This window comes from Garra rufa, chromosome 3 (genome assembly GCF_049309525.1).
Source record: "Garra rufa chromosome 3, GarRuf1.0, whole genome shotgun sequence".
NCBI classification, from domain to species: Eukaryota; Metazoa; Chordata; class Actinopteri; order Cypriniformes; family Cyprinidae; genus Garra; species Garra rufa.
In genome coordinates, this window is record NC_133363.1 from 31,818,466 (window position 1) to 31,840,433 (window position 21,968).

General features: G+C 35.6%; 1 protein-coding gene across 1 annotated transcript in view; it reads left to right on the plus strand.

The window, feature by feature from the left end:
- Nucleotides 1–21,968, plus strand: part of b4galnt4b (beta-1,4-N-acetyl-galactosaminyl transferase 4b) — a 174,902-nt gene that overhangs the window by 81,616 nt on the left and 71,318 nt on the right. Inside the window, exon 9 of the mRNA XM_073835917.1 lies at nt 13,036–13,114. Within this exon, the coding sequence (XP_073692018.1) occupies nt 13,036–13,114 (79 nt within the window). The remainder of the gene's footprint in view (nt 1–13,035; nt 13,115–21,968) is intronic.

The following is a 21,968-nucleotide window of genomic DNA, read 5'->3' on the forward strand; positions in this document are numbered from 1 at the left end:
GGTCAGCATGATCTCAAGACATTGGGGATGCAGAATTGCGAGGGGATTTTTGATATCTCGAACGGTTTGGCCGTGGCAAGGCGACAAATTTATGGCGAGAAATGAGAAACAGGAAGTGTCTAAAAACTGTTGCACACATTGCCTGATTCTGATGAAACTTCACCGGTTTGTTCGTTTTATGATGCCGATTACATAAACGTGACTATTATGAGTCAAAGTTATAGCGCCGCCAACTCAAAATGCTTTGAAATCAGCCTCTTAATTTTACTCGATTTTCTTCAAACTTCATCAAAATAATGTAAAAATACAGCCGATGAGAATATGTAAAGGGGTCGATGATAAATTAAATGCTGTTGCCATAGCAAGGTGTCAAACTTTAAAATTAGGTTCCTGTCTTTTCGAGGCAGATAATACGCCTTATTCAGCCAGCCGCCATTTTGAATCGAAAACGAGGCTGTGAGGGATAGCAGTCCAGCAGCGCCCACTGTGGCGTATTGTTGCGTACCGGGATGTAGATTGTATAACCGTAAAATAATACGTCATTTCACATTTTTCCACAGGACAAAGAACTCCAGAAAACGTGGATTGTTCGACAGGACATATAACCTAACTTTCAGGTAACAATATTGCATTTATTTAAGAAAATGACTGTGGAAAGACTGCTAATTTCTAATGTGAGCATGTTTATCTTCCTTTAAACGCCTATACAGAGTTTTTCAAATGATGTTATATAGATTAAAATGCTTTATGGTTTGTGTTAAGAGTCTGCAGCTAGGTCATAAGCATCTTACCGACCTTTATTATGAAATTACGATACACATGATGTTTTCCTTGTCTAAAGCAAAACAGAAACAAAAAATAATGTTCTGAATATCATTTTGCGATTTTAAAAGGGGTTGACCCCAAACTCTACACGGCAAACTAATTAATAAATGTTATCTTTTGATCGCTTTGCATAAAAATAAACTTTCTACCCACTGTTTTTTGTATGACTTAACATGTTGTCTGAAAGAGGCTTACGATCTAACTGCAGGCTCTTAACACAAACTATTAAGCATGTTAATTTTTAAAACGTCATTTAAAAATAATATCTTTTTCATTTACGATCGCAAGGTTTTCTTTTCGTGAGGTCTTTGAGTTCAGGTAAACACAGACGGAGCTGAACCCTCCTTAAGCTTCCTAATTCCAGTCAGTGTTTTTGAAAAACAATCCTGAGTAAAACGTTGAGCCACACTGTTGTGTTCTTTGTAATCTATACAAAATGTAGATATTTAGTTTAGTTGTTGTAGTAAAACATAACATTTTAGCTCTGCGTAAACTTTTAAAGGAAGATAAACATGCTCACATTATAAATTAGCAATTAGCCAACCGGCTAGTTTCCACAGTCATTTTCTTAAATAAATGCAATATTGTTACCTGAAAGTTAGGTCCTATGTCCTGTCGAACTTTAATACACATTTTCTGAAGTTCTTTCTCCTGTGGAAATTAGTGAAATTATATTTTCTCTTTATTTTTATGACTAAACAATCTACATCCCGGTACGCAACAATATGCCACAGTGGGCGCTGCTGGACTGCTATCCCTCACAGCCTCGTTTTCGATTCAAAATGGCGGCGGGCTGAATAAGGCGTATATGCTTAGAATTTCATGAAACTCAACAGACACATCAATATTAATGATAGTTAGACACTGGCAAAAGGTCATAAATGGGTGTGGAGCAGGCACTCTACAGCGCCATCTTTTGACAAAAGTTGGGGGGTTAGTTTTTCCTACAGTCACCAAAATCTGTACATATATCGTTCTCATCAATCTGGACAACTTTCTAAATTAAACTCATTAGCTAAGACCAACAGGAAGCCGGCTATTTTGATTTGAATGTGGATTTTTGGAAAAATCAGGCTGTAAACAAATTCATACTTCTCATAAGAGCAACATGCTGTTCACACCGAACTGTTTTAACATGAAGAGAATATTCTGAAGATGCTAAATTGCGAGCGGATTTGGGATATCTTGAACGGTGTTGACATGGTGATTTTTTAAAGTGATAGTAAAAAAGATAACCATAATTTTTTTTATATCTTTAAAGTGCAGCATCCAAACTCTTTAAAACTTTTTTCACACAGAGAACTAGTTATTCTGAGTAAACGCTGTTATTTTCACAAGTATACAAGCTTCTATGAATTAAAGAAAATTTAAAAAAGAAATCAGAAATCTCCTCTCACTCTGCCTGCCTGTATCTAAGTATGTGTGTGTGCTGAGTGTCAGAGTGAGTGTAGGGGGGAGGGGTGAAAGGGAGGGAGGGTGAGAGATCAGTGACACATGCTGTCTTGCAGACCATCTTTGAGGAAGAAATGCACATTGATGTAGTGTAATCTACATAAATATGTCGGATCTTTGAGAGTCTGATCTTTGAGAAAATATAAAAGTTCACCAACTCTTTCATTGTTTGTTTTTTGCAGTTTTTTTTTTTTTTTTTTTTTTTACTGAACTGTACCATGAACTTGTCCTATGCAGTCACATAGCAAAAGATTAAAAAATACAACTTTTAATAATTAATAAATAGCATGAGCAATTTATCTTCATTGTTAGACAATTATTTTCATAGTGTTATTTATTGAATATAAAATTATAATTAACAATTTCAAGACAAACTTTGACAACAAAACAAATTTTGCTGTTATCTGTTCAAAACATCTGAAAATTATGCCATTTTAAGATGAGTTATATTTACATCGCCCCATTACAATACTCAACTTGTTTTTTAAAGATATTTTGAAAGAATGAAGCGTTTATATAGCACTTTATTGTCTATTGCTGTATACCCACATGAACTGTGTGTTCATGTTCATGTTAATTCACAGTACATAAACAAATGTTAAAAGATACAAATTTACATTTTAATAATGTATGAATACTTTTTTTAGCTTAATATTAATTAACATTAATAAATGCTAATTAATTATTGTTCATGTTAACTAATATGTGACCCTGGACCACAAAACCAGTCTTAAGTCGCTGGGGTATATTTGTAGCAATAGCCAAAAATACATAGTATGAGTCAAAATTATTGATTTTTCTTTTATGCCATGAAGATTTTTTGTAAAATTCCTACTATAAATATATCAAAATGTAATTTTTGATTAGTAATATGCATTGTTAAGAACTTAATTTGAAGAACTTTAAAGGTGATTTTCTCAGTATTTTGATTTTTTTGCACCCTCAGATTCCAGATTTTCAAATAGATGTATCTCGGCCAAATATGGTCCTATCCTAACAAACAATACATCAATAGAAAGCTTATTTATTGAGCTTTCATATGATGTATACATCTCAGTTTTGTAAAATTTAACCTTATGACTGGTTTTGTGGTCCAGGGTCACATATAGTTAATGTTAACAAATGAAACTGGATGGCAAAATTTTATATATTGTGTGTATGTGTCTGTTTGTTGATTTTAAAGTGTAACCCTTTCAATGCTGTAAACTTTAAATCCAAACTGGCAGAGCGTTACTGTGAATGCATGTGCCAACTGCGCACCGTTTTCCTGATGCTATCGGGATGGCGACTGCGCAGATGGCGAGGGCCCGTTCATCACTGCTTGCAGTTTTAATTTTTCAGAATTGTGTTTTTTATGAAAAAAAATGGCTAAGCAGAATTTTTTTCTTTGCTTATTAGATTCTTGGGTGTGTCAGTGAAGAACAACAACATTATTTTGAGGCATTTATATTTTTATGTAGTGTTAGATTTAAAAAAAAAATGTATGTGCCAAATTTGAAAAAATGGCCCAATCTAGTAAAAATGGTAAAAATGTAAAATTTGAAGCCTTGCTGATAGACTGAATGCCTATTAGCAAATATTGCATCATTTTATACTCAAATGGCCCTGGGTTAAAAAATTGCAGTTTTAATGCGTTTCAATGTGGACGCATTGGTCCTGAGTGTGAGTATTTTTTGTACAGAGGGTAAAATAGATTTTTTGAAGAAAATGAGGGTGAAATATTGAAATTTTAATAAAAATAAACACCTGAGCCAAATTTATGCAGTTGGCATTAACACAGGCATACTTATAACAAAAAACTAAACTGAAATGGACAAAAATGTCCATAAGGTCGCACAAGGGTTAACATTTTTAATTAAAACAACAGAATAAGAACAAGTAAAATAAGAAGTTACCAATCAAATGAAATCAATATTAACAAAATTAATTTGTGCTACAGAGGTGGCACAGAAGAACACAAGAGTGGTTTGTAGGTGTATTTTCATATGTTTTATGAGGCTCAGAGGTGGCATGAGTGCAATCAAATGTTATATTGTTACATGTTTTAAATATAACATTTTAAATATATAAATATTAAATGATTTAAATAACTGAAAAGATACTTTAAAAATGAAACTAAAACTGCCAGTAGGTGGTGGCAAGTCACTGATTTAATTACTGAATCATTCATTTATAATTTGATTCATTCGAACGACTGATTCATTCAGGAATAAAGCAAGTGACTGTCTCTATAAATGGATGATTGATTCATTGACTCACTAGAATCGATTAAAAAAATGCACATTCATTCATAAACGAAACACCGCTGTGTTTGAATGGAGATGTGCAGCGTCTCAGTTGTGACTATTTTTGACGACAAAATAGAGCAAAATCAGGCAATAGTGTTATAGTCAGACAATGTAAGTCACTTAATATTAACTTCTCGTTTATTTAACTGTTGTATTAAAACAATATCTCAATTACAAACTCCCTTAAAATCAATAAAAGCTGTCACTTATCTTAGTTCATTGCAATCTCACAAAGTTCCATTATAATCAATGATGCTCTCTACACTGCACAATGAATCTCTGTGACTCTGTGACTTGACTCTTATGCATGTATTTTACAGTATGTACTGTATATTCCTTTCATCTTCGTTCTATCACTTACATTATAGAATGGAGTATATCTGGTTTGCCCTCCACGGCTGGAGGAAAGAAAGGGCAGAGTAACTCCAGGAGTCTCAGATATTGCATGTGACATTTATGGGAATATGCCAGTTCTGCAGGGCCAGCAGAGGTCAACCCCTCTTGACATTCTAGAAGTATCTGTCACTAGTGTGCTAGGGGATGTTAAAAGCAGTTTCAGTTCACTAAATTTGTAAAAGGACATCCATCAGACTGGATTCAACACTCTAATACTAATACATTTACATTTGCACTTTTGTAATATTTATCCAAATTGCAAGTATAAAAGTGCTGATGCACTGTAAATGTGCTTGTACTAGACTAATAGTGTTTTTTATATACAATCTAGTCCAAAAACTCCATCACAAATGTTATACTGTTTAATTCAGTGGTTATTCTGTATTCAGTTAAGGCAGCTGTTGTTCTGATGAAGTCATTGATTGTTCTGTTTGTTTGTTATCCACTAATCTATGCATAAATTACTCACTTTCCCCAAATGAACAAACAAGAAAGAAACTTTATTCAAGAGGAAATTTGCATTTTAAAACGGTTAGTAATCTTTCTTCTAAGGTTTGTTTTTAATTCATATTTGTGTGCCAACGTTCACTTTCATGTTACATTGGGTTTATGCAATTGTCTGAAGCATCCATAAATGAAGTCAGGATAGTGGGTGCAGTCACAAAAATGCTAGATAAACAAATCAAGGCTACAGAGGGAAAAATGCATTGTGGGGCATGAGTGAGTGGTCTGAATTCAATGCCTTATTAAAAAATATTTTCAAACTACTGTAGTCTGTTGACATGTGAGTTTGCACCTGGTTAATGTGTTGTTTGGCTGCAAGGATCCATTTGTGAAGGTTAAATGTATCATTAAGAATGATGAACATCAGTTTTTCCTGTCTAATAAACACTACAATCAGAAATCAGCGCCTTAAGACAGGAAAGCAAGGTTTTCACATGACTTTTCACAGATTAAAGCATTGCTGAAATTACAGCATAGCACCCCATTTGCTTAGAACAAATATGATTGTTCTGATACTGTTTAAAATGTTGTTTTATTAAAAGTAATACCTTTTTTGTGTGTGAATATGTAGTGAAAAGCCCACTACAGTCTGTATCATCATGCTGTAAGTTACAACCTTAAAAATAAAGGTGCTTCACAATGCCATAGAAGAACCTTTTTTGTCTAAATGGTTTCATAAAGAACCTTTAACGTCTGAAGAATCTTTTTGTTTCACAAAAGGTTCTTTGTGGCGAAATAAGGTTTTTCAGATTATAAGGTAAGAAAGAGATGGATTTTTAAAGATACTTTGACTGAATGGTTCTTTGTGGAACCAAAAATAGTTCTTCTATGGCATCTCTGTGAAGAACCTTTTTAAGGGGAGACACTGCAGGTTTTTTCATGCACCTCTCAAGGTTAAGATTTTGGGCTTTTTGGTTTTTCATAAAGAGTTTTTTTTTTTGACAAGTGGAAAGAAAGCATCCAAAAGACACCGTTAAGCGTTTCTTTTATAGCACTTTATCTATTTTTGTCAACAGATTTCATTTACAATACATATTTTTAAAGGCCGTTTTCTCAAAATTAGTTTTTTCTCCTACACTGAGCCATAAATCTCCACCTCAGTAGCACTTACACACACCAAACTTTAAAGTTTTATTCTTGTCTATATTCTGAAGCTTTTTACAGAGGGATTTGTTCATATTCAATTTGCTAGATTTTATACAACATTTTATTCCCCAAAAAACTGTAAAAAATATATAGTTTTCTGCCTGTTCTAAGTATTTACTGAATCATGAAGTGACAAAATGAGATACCAAAAATTCCTTCTGTAAAAATATTTGACTCTAATACTTCATCCACTGTTTAGATTTTTGTACAAAAAATGTATGCAAATAGCGCATATTTTATGAAATAATGCCTCATTTGCATATTAAAACCTAACATTTTAGAAAACTTGTAATACAATTTTTTTAATTTTTTTTTGTGCAATTTAAATCAATGTAATTAATCAACTGCATAAGTAAGGTGATAACTATTAGTTGTTGTTTTTTACCCTATTCACCTGCAGTGTCTCGCCTTAAAGGAGTAGTTCACTTTCAGAACAAAAATGTACAGATAATTTACTCACCCCCTTGTCATCCAAGATGTTCATGTCTTTCTTCCTTCAGTCGTAAGGAAGTTATGTTTTTTGAGAAAAACATTTCAAGATTTCTCTGCATATAATGGACTTCTATGGTGCCCCCGAGTTTGAACTTCCAAAATGCAGCTTCAAATACCTCTAAACAATCACAGCCGAGGAAAGAAGGGTCTTATCTAAAAAAGCAATTACAATTTATATACTTTTTAACCTCAAATGCTCATCTTTTCTAGCTCTGTGTGTACTCTGTGTAGAGATTGAAAAGTATATAAATTGTAAATGTTTTCAGAAAATAACCGATTGTTTCGCTAGATAAGACCTTTCCACCTGGAATCATTTAGAGCTCTTTGAAGCTACATTTAAACTGCATTTTGGAAGTTCAAACTCGGGGGCACCATAGAAGTCCATTATATGGAGAGAAATCCTGAAATGTTTTCCACAAAAAAAAAATAATTTCTTTACAGCTGAAGAAAGAAAGACTAAACATCTTGGATGTGAGTACATTATCTCTAAATCTTTGTTCTGAAAGTGAACTACTCCTTTAAATCACCTTTATTTTTAAAAGTGTATTTTTAACTTTATTGAAGAATAGATGGAAAAGACCTATTTTGGAAGAATTAAATAGTAGTTATTGGATTGCAGCTATATTACATTTCATGTAAAAGCAGTAGCTCAAACACATCTACTACATTGGGAAAAAATGCAAATGCAATATTTGCTTTTGCTTACGTAGACAAGAAGCCTGCCCTTGCGAGTTGTTTGACATCTCAAACACGCTTAATGTGTTGCTAAGGCAGTCTGTTGAGAGTGTGTTCATGTGGGCTTTGCCTGAATACACTCTTTCTTTATCTCTCTCATCACTCAGTCCTATTCAATTATTGAGCAGAACACTTTCAGATGGAGCCAAGCAATTAGTCAACCAATTAAAACTCCATTCTGTACCCCCTCAAGCCTGTCTCAATCTAGCCCTAATCTACTGGCCACTCCTTTCCTTTGTAGTCTTCAAACCTTTATTGACTTTAACTCTCAGTAGACATGAAAGACAAACTGCCATTCCTTACAGAAGGACAACAAACAAACAAACACACACACACACACACACACACACACACACACACACACGTAAATGCTTGTAATGCTAATAGCTAATGCACAGTTAATTTAGGGTTGTGTGTGTGTGCATAAAAAGCGTCGTAGGAGGAGTTGTAGTCTTAAAGTATGCCATTCCCTTTATTACTTCTAGCACATGTGTTTTGTAAATGAGACAGGAGTTGTCAGGGATTTTTTCTAGTGAAAATGTAATGCATGACGCATGGTGAGAGCAAGGGGAAGTTATTGTAGATTACAAGGGCACCTTAATTTAAAATAATAATGTTGAAAAATAACAATGATGATAGAATTGTCGCTTTTGATTTCATTGTGACTGTAAGATTTGAAGTACACTACAAGAACGTTCAGTACAATTAAACGCATCTTTTTTACAAAGGCGGTTGTCTTTGTAGCATACCCTTCGCCTTCTCATGCTGTCACAGTGAGCTGCATTGCAATGTGAATTGTACTTGGCTGATTTAATCAAAGCAATTCCAGAAGAGCATCTGAAGAATAATCATGTGTCAAAATACAAGCTGCTATTCACGTGTCTGTTTGTGACTTCTGTCTTTTTTAAGACGAAATCATCTTGCTATTGAAATATAAATCCTGTGGTCTGTGTATATATAAAGATAGTTTACACAAGCATTTTCATCCAATTATCACCATTAAATAAAAACCTCCTGGCACCTGACATTAGAAATCTTATTTTTTGTATGAAGTGGCATAATTTTGCCATTTAAAAAAATGCTTGGGAAAAAGAACCTGCAGTGGCATTTCTGAGTTTAGGAAAGGTGTTTCTTAGAATTTTTCTTTGACACATGCGTGACTTTTTAAAAATATTTTTTAACAAGCACATTGTTTTTCACAAGCACATTGCACAGCCTCTCTGTCCTTAATGCTTAATTTGATACTGTCAGTATTGTTTTATATGATTAGGTTGACTTGTTTTATGTAGATAATATTTTATTTAAAAAAAATTGTGCATAAGACTAATGTATTTTATTTTGAGGATTTCTCATTTGATTTCTTCTTGTTCTCCTTAGAAGGACATAACCAATGATCAAAATGATAGTGATATCATCAAGTCAATATTTCAAGAATGAAGTAGAAATTATGAGAATAAAGTCAAAATATTATGAAAATAAAGTCTAAATGTTTTGAGAATAAAGTCGTGAATTGGGAGCACCGGGAGATATTTGAAAGTCTCAGCTTTAGTTTTATAGCAAAATATAAACAATATGTCTATTATAATGTGTTTTTGACATTTTTTAATTTGGGTTGACAGATCGCTGTATTCAACTCAGTTTAAGCAGCATGTGAATCAGTCATTTTTCAGATTACAATCAGACATTTTTTAATTAAATAAAGCTATAATGTTTGTTTTTTCCTTCCTTCTGATGTTCCTTCATGTTTATATCATGCTATTAACTTAAAATATAGAAAAAACACATTTTTAATTTGTATTTTGTGATAAAACTGACAAAATTTTAAAGCTGAGCTGTTATATTAAAAGCAACAAAGCACAAAATTATTGCAATTACTGGGTGTCTGGTGCGTCACAAATAATGAATTGAAAATGTTAAATAATATTTCCAATCATTTACTGTATTCAACTGTGAATAAAACAGCTTGTTGAGTAGTCACTTATATACCTCAGAAAAGACAACAATATAACTTGTTATACGGAGTCCACTTTAACCTTTAGAACGCTTATATGTTGTCTTTAAAGGTGCCATAGAATGCATTGAGAGAATATTTAAAATTGTTCTCTGATATCTACATAGAAGGTATATGGCATAGGAAAGGGCAAAAAATCTCCAGAAATGGTTTTACAGGTCCATTTACAACCCTAGGATTTGCCCCTAGAATGAAAGGCTCTGTTTTTGCCTTATTTGGAAGCTTCATGAATATTAATGAGCTATGCTCTGATTGGCTGTTTCACAGAGCTCAATAGCTTGCACATGGATAAAAAAATATATATATTTAATTAGGAGCTCTAGCCGCTTTTAATATGCGGTTTGTTGAATCTGCCGTTTTGAATCGCGGACATTTTAGTCTGATTACTGTGATGCATGTGCTCTGTGTAAAGTTAGAATGCAGAGGGAGTGCTTCTTACCAATCAAGTTGAGCTGCTCGTCAGTGATACTCGGGATCTGTAAATCATTCGCCATCATCAGGCAGTTATTTCTCCATCATTCACCATCATCAGTGCAGGCATCTCTCTGTTTATGTGGTAAGTGAAATCCTATGTATTGCAATGTAACAGGCTAGCGCTAGCATTAAGCTAACCGTGTCCCTTGAGTGACTCGCCTTGTTTAACTGAGGTGCTGACGTTACCGATGATTGGGTGATGCAAATGTTGGAGGCGTAACTATTAACGATCTCGGCTGTAACACTGACTGTTTCGTAACAGTCGGTGTTATGTTGGAATTGACCTATTTTTCGGTGGTCTTTTGCAAATACTAGATTTATATAAGAAGGAGGAAACGATGGTGTTTGAGACTCATGGTATGTCATGTCCATGTACTGAACTGTTATTATTTATCTATGCCAAGGTAAATTCAGTTTTCCATTCTATGGCACCTTTAATTAAAAACATGTGAGGAATTAAAGATTAGATGCTACAGACGTTTTTGCGAAGTAGGTGCAGAAATTTTTACAAAGAAAACAGATGAATACAGCGATCTGTCCCGCCACAATAAAGAGTGTGAAAACACATTACTGCAAGACACATTGTTTGTATTTTACTATGAAACTGACCGATTTTGAAAGACTTATCAAAATTAATAAAAATTCCAAAAGCACAAAGCTTATTGCTATTATTGGGTGGCTGGTGCACTACAAATAGGCCTAATGAATGCAATCGAAGACGTGAAATATTATTTCCAAGCATACTGTCCCTGCGAGTATAACACATGGTATTATTTCTGCTAATAATCCCACATATATTCAAATAAATTATTTTCCCGGTGTTCCCAGTCTGGGCCATTTGCATGCGCAGGCTATACTCTGAAAATGTTATAAACTTACGATTTAAGTCTCGAAACATTTCATATTTATTCTGGAAACATTTCAACTTTATTCTCTAAACATTTCAACTTTATTCTGATAATTTCGATAAAATATTACAACTTTAATCTCGTAAAAAAAAAAAAAAACTTTTATTTTTTAATCTGTTGCCAGAACCAGGATAGCCTGGGGGTAAGCAAATAAACATCAAATTTTCATTTTTGGGTGAGCTATCCCTTTAATCTCTATAGCACTGATTTCTTTGAATTAATGCCAGTTCAAAGAATTGTACAGTTTAAGAAAGTTATAGCTGTTTGTGCTCTGCATTTCACCCATCCAAGTGTAAACACACAGCATTGAATAGTGAACAAACACACACACACACACACACACACACACACACACACACGCGCACACACACACACACACACACACACACACACACACACACACACACACACACACACACACACACACACACTGGTTTACATGTTTTATGGGGACATTCCATAGGCGTAATGGTTTTCATACTGTACAAACCGTATTTTCTATCGCCCTAACCCTACCCTACACCTAAACCTAGCCCTCACAGGAGATTGTGCAAACTTTTACTTCCTCAAAAAAACTCATTGTGCATGATTTATAAACCTGTTTCCTCATGGGGACCTGAGAAATGTCCCCACAAGGTCAAAATTTACTGGTATTCCTATCCTTGTGGGGACATTTGGTCCCCACAACGTGATGAATACCAGGTACACACACACACACACACACACACACACACACACACACACACACGCACACACACACACCTGGAGCAGTTGGCAGCCATTTTTGCTGTGGCGCCCAGGGAGCAGTTTGGGGTTCGGTGCATTGCTCAAGGGTCTCACCTCAGTTGTGGTATTAAAGGTGGAAGAGAGCACTGTACATTTTCTGTACAAGTCCGACTCTCTAACCATTAGGCCAGTACTTGAGTACTTATTACAGAAAGGATATATTTTAGCGTGAAATGAATCTTTGAATGAGGCATTTATATAGTGCTTTATTGTGTATTGCCGTACACCCAAAGTGCTTTACAATCATATGAGGGGGTCTCTCTTCAACCTCCACCAGTCTGCAGCATCCACCAGGATGATGCGACAGCAGCCACAACACAACAGCGCCAGTGCGCTCACCACACACCAGCTGTAGGTAGAGAGGAGAGAGTGATAGAGCCAATTCAGAGGATGGGGATTCTTGGGAGGCCATGATTGACAAGGACCAGTGAAGGGAATTTGGCCGTCTGGACACTGGGGATACACCCCTACTCTTTATGAGAAGCGCCATGACTTTTTAATGACCACAGAGAGTCAGGACCTCGTAACTCCGAAAGATGTGGTTTTTAAAACATATTGTCTCTGTCACTATACCGAGACATTAGGGCCCATGCAGACCACAGGGTAAGCACCCCCTGCTGGTCTCACTTGCACCTTTTTATATATAATTTTAGGATTTGAGGTTTGCTACAAGTCTTGCTTGTACTTCTTGTTTCATAATCAACTGAAGTCACACTGGCTAGCATAAATGCCTAAAAGGTTACTTAATCTCTGTTTTTCTAGTAGTTGAACAGGATCATAGTGCTTCTTTGAAGAGATAAGAAGGCACTTTAGTGATTCTGTCACTAACAATGCACACATCTTTCAGTGCCTTATGGTGCAGTGTGCATTTTTCGTCTTCACATCTGCCACTGTTTTTCCTTTCCTCATCTTGTCCCTCTATAGCTCTCTGAGAGTGTCCCCTGCCCTCTCTTTCTTTCACTTTAATTCTCCTCCTTTACCCCCCTCTCTCTCTCTCTGTCTCTCTCTTTCTCTGCAGTCTCATGTCCTCACGGCGATACTACTTTGAGGTTTTGCACAAGCAAGATGACAGAGGTTCAGACCATGTGGAGGTGGGGGTGAGTACAGAGCCAGAGTTTGAACAATTCTGGTAATTTACTGTAGACGTTAAAGTGTCAGGAGTGAAACTTCAGTGAAAGTGTCAATAAAACATACTTTAAGTGAAAGTGTGTAAAATTGTATGTAAAACCTTTTTCTGATACTATTTTTGACCCTGGATCACAAAACCAGTCATAAGTAGCTTGGGTATTTTTTTTGTAGCAAAATCCAACAATGCATTGTATAGGTTAAAATTATCGATTTTTCTTTTATGCCAAAAATCATTAGAATATTAAGTAAAGATCATGTACTGTGAAGATTTTTTTGTAAATTTATATCAAAACTTATTTTTTGATTAGTAATAAGCATCGCTAAGAACTTCATTTGGATAGCTTTAAAAGCAGTTTTCTCAATATTTCGATTTTTTTTTTTTTTTTTTTTTTTTTTTGCACCTCAGATTCCAGATTTTCAAATAGTTGTATCTCTGACAAATATTGTCCTATCCTAACAAAACCATACATCAATGGAAAGCTTATTTATTCAGATTGCAGATGATGTATAAATATCTCAGTTTCAAAAAATTGACTGGTTTTCTGATCCAAGGTTATTATTTAGTCAGTACTTTTTGCTACTTTTTGTTTAATTTCCTTTCCAATAGACTGCCTATACCATGCAGAGCTTTTTTTAATCATTGTACATTTATTTTCAAGTAAACAGACTAAAGTATGGGATGCGTCATAAATGAACTCTGTGTTTAAGTGGTTTGCCACACTTATGTTTCTCTACCTCTCTCTCAGTTATTGCATTATATAAAGCTGAATAAGTGGAAAGATGAGGAATGTAGCAAATTAGTCACGGAAACATTTTCCATGGCCTGCTTCACTTAAATCTAGAAAACACATACAGAGTTTTTCTTGGTAATGGCCAGGTCAGAATTATTGCCGCAGTACAAACTATGTCAAATTTAGTAAAAATATAATGGCTATATCCACAGCAAACAAACATCTACCAGCCCACTACTTTTGTTGCTCATTTCTCATTAAAACATTTATAGATGCGTCTCTGACCGTTACAATATCCTTGGGTAAGCATAAAGCCGTGAGCTGAAAGATGTAGTGCTCTTTGATATCCTGATTACGTCCGGAGTGCACCCAAAGGATGCAGAGTTTAACCAGCGCATTTCAGTAATTTCATTATGTAGGAGAAGATAGAAAGTAGAAGACAAACATGGAGAGACAGTGGGACAGAGAGAGAGAAAGAGAGAGAGAGCTGATAATGGAATAGAAAACAAATAGATTAAAAATAGATTAGATCATTTTGTGTTCTTTCTGCTTTAGGTGGGCAAAATTCAATAGTAAAACCTTAATATAAATAGAATCTCCTAAATGTAAACGATTTGTACAATAAAATGAATACATTTATACTAAAATAATAATAAAATGTATATAGTTTTAATACATAATTTAATACATTTCCATCTAGGCCCTGCAGATAACATACTGTTGCACCCTCTGTGTCTCTGCATATGAATGTATATTTAAATAAAATGAAATGTACAGTAGAGATCTAAATTAGAGCACAACCTAAAATTTCCTAAATTTCAAGGTCACTGCTTAGAGTTGAAGGGCAGTTTTTAAGCATATTTCATATATTAATTGTGTTCTGAAGCACAGTATAAACAACTTGAGATATTAGAAAAAGAACTCTGATCAGAATTAGAGAACACTTAGAGATACCTTTTGGTTTTTGGTGTTAACCCTTAAATGCATACCTCAGGTCTTTAGCGGCCCGGGACGTCATTTACTACCCTTTCCCTCCTTCCTTTTTTTTCAGCTTTCTTAGTATTCCTCTGATGACTAAATGCATGCAATGCATGAATTCACCTTTATTCCTTGAGAAGGCACTGTTTGATAGACAATAACGATAGCTTTGCGAATATGGTTGAGATTGCGAATATGAGCCAAATGCTGAATGTACTGTGAAAGTGCGCTCTGAATGACGATGATGGTAAAATCATCTGCTCAAATTGAACCCTTCTAAGTTTTAAAGGTAATGAAATATACTTTATTTTATTCTTCTGTAATTGCTCTTAAAATATCAAGAGAGTTTTTTGCTATTGCTGAAGTTAGAGATCCATCTGTGCTGGATATATAAGTCCGGGTCGCTATAGACCCGAATATGTAATGATGATTGGCTAAACAGTCATGCATTTAAGGGTTAATCTGGCACCTGGTGCTAATTTCCTGTTTAACTGGCAGCATTCCTCCTATTTTCTATAAGATTGCAGGATGGCAGGCCGATTTAAGGTGACTGAAACAGGAGACTGCGACTGTGACAAAAGGTAGTCCTGATGAAGGCCAATAGGATGACCCTTTCAGTCATTCAAAATCTCAGATTTCTTGGATATTGCAGATTTAAAGGAACCGTGTGTAAGAAATTTATTTCAGTTAATCATAAAATGGCCCTGACATGTCACTTGACATTAAGAAATCATGTTAATTTCAAATACTTATATCACTGACAACAGAGGTCCAGCCAGGATATTGTCATTTAAAAGTGAAAGTTGCAGCCCACAACTGATGTTATTGTTGTCATTTTGTGTTTTGGTCTGAGGCTCCACCCTCCAGCTATCGACTAATCACGAAGTCAGTAGAGTTTCGTCCTCCGGGTTGCCAGCTCTGCTCTAGTTACAGCTGCAGCTACGAACGTGTCGGATAAAACATGTATAACGTTACGAGACCTAAAAGACCTCGTTATGAATCCGAAATACGTCGTGACAAAGTCCGAAATAAAACAAGGATTTGTATAGGAGATGCCTTTGAAAGATGGAGACAGCTGAAAACGGAGAAGAATTTGAAGACAGACGCCAACGTTGCTAATTTTCTCCTGGACAGGTAAGATTCATCTATGCTTGGCTAACTTTGCTTCCGTACACAGTGGATTTTCCACGGTCGCCCGTGCTAAATGCGTTCACAAAAATCGTTATATCGCACCACTAGCAGGGTATGAAAACAATCTATGTTCCGACTGAAATGTGGTATTACAGTACATCTTTACGAAATATTTGGCTAATCGCCATTAGTAAATTTTTGTGATACATAATTACTTCGAAAAACATCTCTCGTGAAGCATAAACATAATTAACAGAAGAAAAAAATTACTGTGTAGGACTCGTCACTTGCCTTTGGAAGCTCCTTGTAGCAGCTTAGCTGGCAACCTGGAGTCAGGGGGGGAGCGGGAGGGGATACACCGTTCTACAGTATTTTGAAAGTGATTGCAGTACCAGTTTTGGCCACAATCCTACATACGGTTTCTTTAAAATAAGACATTTAGGTTCCCCCCAAAAGGCTGGTAGTCCACGTTCAGTAAGACAAATGCACAAGACAGGATAATACGGAGACTCTCAATGGGTAATCGGTTCAACACTGCAGCTGGAATTGCTTGTCAGTTCAGTGCTGGACAGTGTAAGGATCTGTCTGGGCATGTTTAAATGGGTCATTGGATGCCAAACTAACTTTTACATGTTGTTTGAACATTAATGTGTGTTGGCAGTTTGTGTACACAACCACTCTACAATGATACAAATTTTTTAATCTTAAAAAATAATATCCCCTTTTTAAGATCAGGTCATTCTCAGCTTCTTGTCGGTGTGACGATACACAGACAGAGGCCGCTCCCACTTTAGTTGATTGACATGAACGTCTTACCTTAGAACCGCCCTCATAGAGCTGAAACAGTCCGACTCTGATCGTCATTGTGTCGAATCAGGTGCAGGGGAAGACAAGAATGTCTCTGATTGAGCGATTGAGGTGTTCTGTTGTTGGATGTAATAATGAACATAACAGTAGTCATTTACTCCGGACATCTGAGCCGTTGAAGACGAGAGGATAACGTTACTTTCATTTTTAAAAGGAAAGTGCCGATCCCGATCTACATATGCGTCTATGTTCGTGCAAATCTTTTCTTATGCAGCTTCACCCTCAGCAGAAGTGTGTATAAATGTTTTTTATGCATCTTTGCAAATGGCCTTTCTCAATAATGTGCTTGTTGGCAAGTTTCGTGGCTAAATGCGGCTAAATGCAGCTAAAGTAAACATCATCCCAGACAGAGAGGGGCGGGGCGAGCAGAGCTCATTTGCATTTAAAGGGACAATGCAATAAAATGAGTTGAGGTTTTGCAGTGCTGATTTTGACAAGGTAAAAGGGTGTTTTTTACACTACTATTGAGAATTTTTAACCAAAGTATATTATAGACTTTTCATTAAGACCCTAAAGAATCATATGAACTTGTGGAAAAAAGGCATCCGAAGGCTCCTTTAAGAGAAGTCAGACTGAAAGTACACTCTGCAGTGACCCAGCGTCTCATAAGCAGAAAGAATCAAAAGGCTAGGCTCACCTTTGCTGAGGACCATGTTGTGTGAAGAAAGGTGAACTGCTCCAAGTTCACTTTAGAGTCAATTTATTTGGGTCTGATGGGAAAGATTTTATTTGCCGTCAAACTGGGAAAAGACTGAAAGGTGGAGGAGGAAGTGTCATGGTGTGGGGGATGTTTTCATCAGCAGGAGTTACATGGCAGGGTGAATGCAAATATTTATCAGAATCTCCTTCAACAATATGCAGCTCCTTCCCTGGAAACATCTCATCAATCAGCCTGCAATTTCAATGCCCCTGTTTGACTGCAAAACACTGCAGAACAGTTTGTTGAAATTAAGAACATTGAAATGGGTGGCCCAGAGTCCTGATCTAATTTGATCTAAAAAAAAAAAAGTTATGGCTAAGAAACCCACTACAGTTATCAAACTATGGAAGAGAGCGGAAGAACAGTGGACCAAGATCACATAAGAAGCTGCAGATGTGCTGAAGTCATTCAAAGCAAGGGTCTCAACACTTCCTACTAATTTCTGACAGCTGTAACCCACCAAAATTTTAATTGTAATCTTCTTTCAAGCTCCAGTTGTTACATTTCCACAAAATGAAGGTTTTTGTTGAAATGCATTGGATTTTTTTTTTTATCAAACATGTAAGTAGAAAAGTGGTATACCAACAGCTAATATTCCTTTGAATTTTGAGCGATTTTCATAGTGGATATACTTATTTCAAGCTAAATTTAGCTTTGTTTTAAATATAAATAACAAAAGAACAGAAAAATAGATCAGCTAGACATGGAGTACTTGGCTCCTTCCTCTTTCGAATTCAGACAACATCTCTGGGACAGACTGTATCATGCAGCACATGGATTTTCAAGTAGAATCAGACCTTTCTTACCTAAGCATGCTGCACCACTCTTCATCTAGACTTTAGTCATCCCTTGACTAGACTGCAGTGCTCTTTTATTCAACCTTACATCAAACATCTGCAAATGATCCAGAAAGCAGCAGCGTTGGTCTTCAGCGAAGCTGACAGGGCATGTATTAACATCTTCTGACACAGCTCTTAATGTACTGACTTAACTGTACTATTCTTTTTCTGTTGTTTCAAAGGGTCACAGGTTCTCTCCTATAGTTGTGTACGGCTTGAAATTTTCAGGTCAATTTTAGGGCTTTGTGTAACAGCTATTTTCATTCTGCATCCCTAGGATGTATTGTGTTTTTTGTAGTATTCCTCATTTGTAAATCACTTTGGATAAAAGCATCTGCTGAATTAATAAATTGTACATTGCATAATCTAACATAGCAATTATGGCTAAAGAACGAAAGTGAATTCATAAATGTTTCAGGTTAATAAAGCTTTCTCATCTCTGCTTCTTATAAGGCTTCTCAGAATAGCGGCCTCATTTGTTAACTTAAATCATGGTCTCTAGATCACTTCATTGCTTTGTGATAGAATCTTTTGATGAATTATTAATCTGAATGTAAAACTTCAAGTAAAGTCAGTCAAAGAAAAATACAAACTACAAATGAGTTACAGAGCAGTGAATTAAATTCAGTTAGTTTGGACTTAATTGGAAAGAAAGGATTCAGTGTCGTTTTCTATAGATTTTACAATTCTGCTGAACGTACAGTATGTCAGTTGAATAGTTGCATGCCTTTCCTTGCAAGTCTTAGAGTATTAAAGCTGTTATCTACATAGAGCGCTAATGTGACCATCAAAAAAGCAGTCCCTCCTGCACAACTTTCTTTGTATCACTTATAAAGAATTATTTTTTTTCAAATCCGCACTGCACAACTTTCAGAGCCTAGAGGCTGAGAAGGCCCAAGATGACGCAGCTGTGCTTCACTCCTTATTTAATGTTCACTGCAGAGTGCTGGAGAAGAGGCGGTTCAAAGACATGAGAGGAGCCCAATGAATAAATTCATTGAACTTGGAGGTATTCTCAGCAAGAGAGTCAACAGGGACCAGACACCAAAAAGCAAAAACAGCTAATTATCTGTGGCAAACACAGGAATCCATTTATTAACCAAACTGCAGTGGGCTACACTGTGGAGTTCACTGAAGATGTTTTAGATGTTCGATGTTATTAGGCTCACTGCTTCCTCAGGATTCCTCCTTAATATTAAATCAGAAAAGGTAGGCTAACCTCTGTGATGTGCACATGTGCTTAAACTTTTTCAGTGTTAGCACCCTACGCCAGAGTTATTCTGAGCCTGATTAGCATTTTAACAGAATCCCTAGGCTTTGTCAGGACAAAGAGATCTAATAAAGCCTGTCTGATGTAGTCTGACCAGAAACTATCCAATATGACATTTGGAGTAGGAGCTATTATGGACAGTGCTGCCAGTCAACAGTGAATAGGCTCAATTTTATTCATCGTCAAGACAAAAGAGAAATAAATCCGTTGCTGATGCAATATGTGCAACATTATGCAAGCTGCACATTGTTTTCTAGGAAGTGAGATGTGTTTGTCTTTGCCTGCAGACAGTTATTCGTACAGCTTTATAGAAATTTTTGCTACTTAAAAGGGTCATGTGTCTTGGGTAGTGTAGCAGGTTGTTTTAAATCTAATTTTCTCATCACTACAAAGAACCTAATGATTATTTTTAGTCATGCAATGATAAAGAATAGTGTTAGCAGCCTGGCTAGTCCTTGATCGGTGTGTATTTATCAGTGTGTGACCGTTTGCATGGATAAATGCGTGTGTGTGCATGTGCGTGTGTATTATGTCACTGGGGGCAAACAGGCATCTGTGGCTTCTCAGATCTGACATTGTGCTGTAACTGCACTCCATCGATTCCCGAAAGGCAGATCTGACCTTGAGAAACACAAGCTGTGCAGAACAACAGGGTGAATACTAAATGCTAAAGAAAACTGTTTCAGGTGTGGGATGTTTATGCTGTGTGTGTCTAAAACTAGCCCTCGTCACTGTGTTGTAAGTAACAGTGTGTGTATTCTTTGTCTAGATTCCTTGACTGTCGTAAATCAGGGAATTCACAATTGAGTCAAATAATCTTTTAAATGCCCATCTTTTGAGTTTGTGCTCGTGACTAATTAGTATGCAAAGACAGTGAGTTTGATAGACACTGCTGCTCTGTTATGTACCATTTTCTGGGCCTGAAACTGTCAAACTGCAATGTCAACATCAAACTGCTCCAAATTCAAATTAATTTCGAATTTCTTTTCTTTTCTTTTTCTTTGTTCTTTTTTTTTATCTCTTCCCTCTCCATTGGTCTCTCAATCTTTGTTCAGCTCTACAGTCTGAACTGCTGAATGTCGTTGTGTAGTGTGGCATTGGTGTGTGAATGGGAGTGGAAGTGTGTGTCTGAAGATCAGTTTGTTAAGAGTTATTGTTATGCGACTGCTAAATGAACTCATGTGTGAGAGTGGCCGAGAAGTGATGTTGTAATTGTAGAGCCTCTTTAAAAGAATTGCTACGTGTCTGTATCCTATCTATTTCGAGAGCCAATTCCATCCTAGAGCATTGTGAGGGCAAAAGACAGGAAGGGTGAAAGATGCTTCTAAACAAGAATTGTGGCTGCTGATAGTGCCGTTTATTTGCATGCACTTGATTTATTAAAGGACTTATGTAAGTAAGTAACAAATATGCCAAAAAAATCTGTGCACTTTTGTATGGCAATATTTCAGACATTGTTGTTTGAACGCTGCAAATTACCACAATCTGGCATACTTTATTGGGGCTGGTGATCAAGGACCAATCATCTCCACATCTGGATACATTTTCTTAGTTTTACTTTATGAATTACTGCTGCCAAAAAATGTAAATTCTGAATTCACACTAAAAAGTATAAGTCAAGTCATTATGAGTCAAGTCTGTTATGTTTTAAGTGAACCTGAACAGTTGTGAGAAATACAGATGTGTCAAAATTAGGGCTGGGACACGATTAATCGCGATTAATCGCATCCAAAATAAAAGTTTATGTTAACATACTAAATGTGTGTTTACTGTGTATATTTATTATGTATATATAAATACACACACATACATGTAAAGCCTTTAAAAAATACTTATATGTGTGGATAGTTATATTTGTATTTAATTTAGATTATATATAGAATTATAAATATTTTATTTATTTTAATTTAATTTTTATTTTCAGTTTTCTTTAATATACATGTTTGTGTGTGTATTTATACATACATTATATATACACACAGTAAACACACATTTAGTATGTTAACATAAACTTTTATTTTGGATGCGATTAATCGCGATTAATCGTGTCCCAGCCCTAGTCAAAATATTTGTTGTTAAAGCGACAGCAGCGTAAATGTTTTAATGTTAAACAAAAAAAGAAAAAGAGAAAATCACTCACTGCTCTTGCCTGAATCACTTCAGTAACTTTAATAATAATAATTTATATTTAATGTGTACAGTGAAGATTACGCAGTGTTTTATTTTTACATTTATTACCTTTTTTCTTTTTCTGTAGTAGCCTTTATTATATAGACCTGAAAAACCTACAAAAAGATTTCATTAGTA